The 4,518-nt window shown below is 46.7% G+C and overlaps 1 protein-coding gene across 1 annotated transcript in view; it reads left to right on the plus strand.

The window, feature by feature from the left end:
• Nucleotides 1-4,258, plus strand: part of LOC103255243 (sodium channel protein type 10 subunit alpha) — a 32,837-nt gene extending 28,579 nt beyond the window's left edge. The window contains exon 10 of the mRNA XM_008053211.2: nucleotides 3,045-4,258. Within this exon, the coding sequence (XP_008051402.2) occupies nucleotides 3,045-4,258 (1,214 nt within the window). The remainder of the gene's footprint in view (nucleotides 1-3,044) is intronic.
• The last annotated feature ends 260 nt before the right edge of the window (nucleotides 4,259-4,518 follow it).

Below are 4,518 nucleotides of genomic sequence, written 5' to 3' on the forward strand. Positions count from 1 at the left end.
CAAGTAGCTGGGATTACAGGCTCATACCACCAGGCCTGGCTAATTTTTTGATTTATTATAGAGATGAAGTCTCTCCAAGTTGCCCAGACTGGTCTCAAACCAGTGGGCTCAGGCAATCCTCTCACCTCGGCCTCCCAAAGTGCTGGGATTATAGGCGTGAGCCAACGCTCCCAGCCCTTTGTACCCTTTAACAAACACCTCCTCAATTTCCCCTCCCCTCAGTCCCTGGAAACTACCATTCTACTCTCTACTTCTATGAGTTTGACTATTCAGGATCATGCGGCATTTGATCTTCTATGTCTGGCTTATTTCACTTAGTGTAACAGGAGTTTTTGTTTAATTGGTTGGTTGCTTTTGTTTTTGTTTGCCTTCCAAAGTGAGAGATTTTAAAGGCCACTTTGATTTTACAGTAGAGAAGGGAGCTTGCATATGCATCAGTAACATAGAAATAAAATATACCCAAGTACTTGGATGGGGATACCTTAACTCCCATTTCTTGTGACTAACACAGCAGCACCATCCATTGGTCAGAAATCCCTTATAGAGGCAGCTGGAAAACAAGCAATCTTTCTGTCTTCCATCTTTGCCTCCCTTTCTTTCTGCCAGCAAGACACATATTGAGTTTCTAATTGTTACAAGTATGAGGACTCACTCTCCCTTGAAATAGGATCCTAGAGCAATTTAAATTATGATATAGATCAGCTGTGTGGTAGAAGATTTTAGTGGATTATATAGACACATAATGTATCCCACACTATGGAAAAATGTCCCTTAAAATTGGACTTTAAGAGAAGGTCTTTCAGGCTGGGCACAGAGGCTCATTCCTATAATCCCAGCACTTTGAGAGGCCGAGGTGAGAGGATTGTCTGAACCCACAATTTCGAGACTAGCCTGGGCAATTTGACAAGACCTTATCTCTACAATAAATCAAAAAATTAGCAATGGTTGTGGTGGCATGCGCCTGTGATTCCAGCTACTTGGAAGGCTGAGACAGAAGGATTGCCTAAGCCCAGCAGGTCGAGGCTGCGGTGGCTGTGAGTGTGCCACTATACTCCAGCCTGGGCAACAGAGTGAGGCTCCAACTCAAAAAAGAAAGACTTTTGCCAGGCACAGTGGCTCAAATCTGTAACCCCAGCACTTTGGGAGGTCAAGGCAAGAGTATTGCCTGAGCCCAGGGGTTCAAGACCAGCCTGGGCAACTTGGCAAAACCTCATCTCTACAATAAATCAAAAAATTAGCCAGGTGTGGTAGTGCACACCTTGTGGTTCCAGCTACTTTGAAGGCTGAGGCGGAAGGATTGCCAGAGCTCAGCAGGTTGAGGCTGCAGTGGCTGTGAGACAGAATGAGTCTGGGTGACAGAATGAGACTCCAACTTAAAAAAAAAAAAAAGAGGAGAACTTTCACAAAGATTTTATAATCCAAAATTATAATTATTTCTCAAGCCCCCACCAATTTTTTTTTCCTCTCAGCCCAAAATGTGACCACCCATATGTACACAACAAAAAGCAAGTAGGGAAAGCAGGCCAAGGGAGCCTTGTGGGGAGCAAGAGCTTGCTACTACGTCCTTTACTTGTCCTGAGAGGTTTAGAATCCTCTTACTCAAAGGCCTTGCCTTATCTTTGATGGAGGCCTTTGGCCCCAATAGGGCTCCACAAGTCCCCAAGACCAAGCTTTTAAAAATATTCCAATTAGTCCTGGCTCATGCCTGTGATCCCAGAACTTCAGGAGACCAAGGAGGGAGGATTGCTTGAGTCCAGGAGTTTGAGACCAGCCTAGGCAATACAGCAAGACCACATGTCTACAAAAAATCCAAAAATTAGTCAAGCATGGTGGTGCATGCCTATAGTTCTAGCTACTCGGAAGGCTGAGGTGGGAGAGTCTCCTGAGCCCAGGAGGTCAAGTCTGCTGTGATCCATGATCTGTGCCGTTGTATTCCAGCCTGGGCAACAGAGTGAGACCCTAACTCAAAAACACAAAAATAAACAAACTAAAACTTCAAATTAGACATTATATAAGGGGACATGTACATTATTCATCTTTCTTTGTCCAAAGCTGGGGTCGAGGGCAGTAACTGACCCTAAAAAAAGCCTATCTCCAGGCCCTAATAAAGAGTCCAAGCACAGCTGGAAATGAAAGAAACAAATTAAGCCATTGTACAGACAGCTGGTCATTCAAAGCCATTCTGCTTTAGCTGTCAGCAAGTTGTCCGACTCCTCAGGCCCCCTTATAATTAACACCAGGCTCCATACAATTAACCACTGGACCATGTGCTAGGAACTGAGTCAATCTTCACAGTAGGAGATAGGGAGATTAGTCATAGAGGGACCTGGACTTCACAGAGCCCAGGACCAAGGTGGAGGTAAAGGCATGATCCAAAGGCTGCGGTCTTGGGGAAGAGTAGAGTCTGTATCTTAGGCAAAAACAGGCAAAGGACCATGGGCTGAATGAGGCTGCAGAAGATAGTTTTTTGTTTTGAGTTGGAGTCTCACTCTGTCGCTCAGACTGGAGTGCAGGGGTATGTATGCTCTTGGCCACCGCAGCTTCAACCCGTTGGGCTCAGGTGATCTTTCTGCCTCAGCTTTCCAAGTAGCTGGAACTACAGGCACGCACCATCATGTCCAGGTAATTTTTTGATTTATTGTAGAGTTGAGGTCTCGCCAAGTTGCCTAGGCTGTTCTCAAACCCCTGGGCTCAGGCAATCCTCTCACCTCGGCTTCCCAAAGTGCTGAGATTATAGGCATGAGCCACTGTGCCCGGCCTAGAAAATAAGATTTGGACCAAGAAGGCTGGCTAGAAGAAGGAAAATTAAGAACATGGTAGGAAGAATAAGACTTACTTGAGAGAGAGAGGATTTATGCAACATTTACTGAGCCCTTACTTTATGCCAACCACCATGCCATGCTCTAAGGGCCTAGGCTCCTTGAGCACGGATGCTTAAGTGGCAATTCATACCAAGCAGAGATGAGAAATTCATTGCAGCCACCTTTATCAGGGCTTATGGTTAGATTTGATACTGATTTGATAATTTCCTCCCTCTTTTAAAGGCCTGGTGTTTTCTGCAATTCTTAAGTCGCTTGAAAGTTATCTCTCCCCGACGCTCTTCCGAGTCATCCGCCTGGCCCGAATCGGCCGCATCCTCAGACTGATCCGAGCGGCCAAGGGGATCCGCACACTGCTCTTTGCCCTCATGATGTCCCTGCCCGCCCTCTTCAATATCGGGCTGTTGCTCTTCCTCGTCATGTTCATCTACTCCATCTTCGGCATGTCCAGCTTTCCCAATGTGAGGCGAGAGGCTGGCATTGATGACATGTTCAACTTCCAGACCTTCGCCAACAGCATGCTGTGCCTCTTCCAGATCACCACTTCAGCTGGCTGGGATGGCCTCCTCAGCCCCATCCTCAACACAGGCCCCCCCTACTGCGACCCCAATCTGCCCAGCAGCAGTGGCTCCCGGGGGAACTGCGGGAGCCCAGCTGTGGGCATCATCTTTTTCACCACCTATATCATCATCTCCTTCCTCATCGTGGTCAACATGTACATTGCAGTGATTCTGGAGAATTTCAATGTGGCCACAGAGGAGAGCACCGAGCCCTTGAATGAGGATGACTTTGACATGTTCTACGAGAATTGGGAGAAGTTCGACCCAGAAGCAACTCAGTTTATTACCTTCTCTGCCCTCTCAGACTTTGCAGACACTCTCTCTGGTCCCTTGCGAATCCCAAAACCCAATCGGAATATATTGATGCAGATGGACCTGCCTTTGGTGCCTGGAGATAAGATCCACTGCTTGGACATCCTTTTTGCCTTTACTAAGAAAGTGCTGGGAGAATCTGGGGAGTTGGATTCTCTGAAGGCAAATATGGAGGAGAAGTTTATGGCAACAAATCTTTCAAAATCATCCTATGAACCAATAGCCACCACCCTCCGGTGGAAGCAAGAAGACATCTCAGCTACTGTCATTCAAAAGGCCTATCGGAGCTATGTGCTGCACCGCTCTCTGACACTCTCCAACCACCGAGGTGTGCCCAGGATTGAGGAGGAGGCTGCATCACTCCCAGATGAAGAATTTGTTGCAATCATGGAAAATGAAAATTATGTACTCCCAGATAAATCTGAAACTGTTTCTGCCATCTCTTTCCCACCATCCTATGAGAGTGTCACTAGAGGCCTCAGTGACAGAGGGAACATGAGTACATCTAGCTCAATGCAAAATGAAGATGAAGCCACTAGTAAGGAGGTGACTGCCCCTGGACCCTAGTGAGGATACTCCAGCCTGGACATAACCTGTTCTGATGTGTCTTTCTGCTCTGTGATAACTCCATCCCCCTACAGATAGCTACAACCTCACCAATGCATGCCACTGGTAACAATGTCAGAACTGGGCAGGGAATGCAGCTGGTAACTCACCTTTGAAAAAACTCCCATACACCAAAAAGAGTCAGGAGCCAAGGGCACCTCCACTGTGACTTTCCTTCTGAATTTCAATGTCAGATGATAAGTTCTCTTAATTTCCAGAAA

The sequence above is a fragment of the Carlito syrichta genome, unplaced genomic scaffold (assembly GCF_000164805.1).
Source record: "Carlito syrichta isolate Samal-C Ts95f unplaced genomic scaffold, Tarsius_syrichta-2.0.1 Scaffold287955, whole genome shotgun sequence".
NCBI classification, from domain to species: domain Eukaryota; kingdom Metazoa; phylum Chordata; class Mammalia; order Primates; family Tarsiidae; genus Carlito; species Carlito syrichta.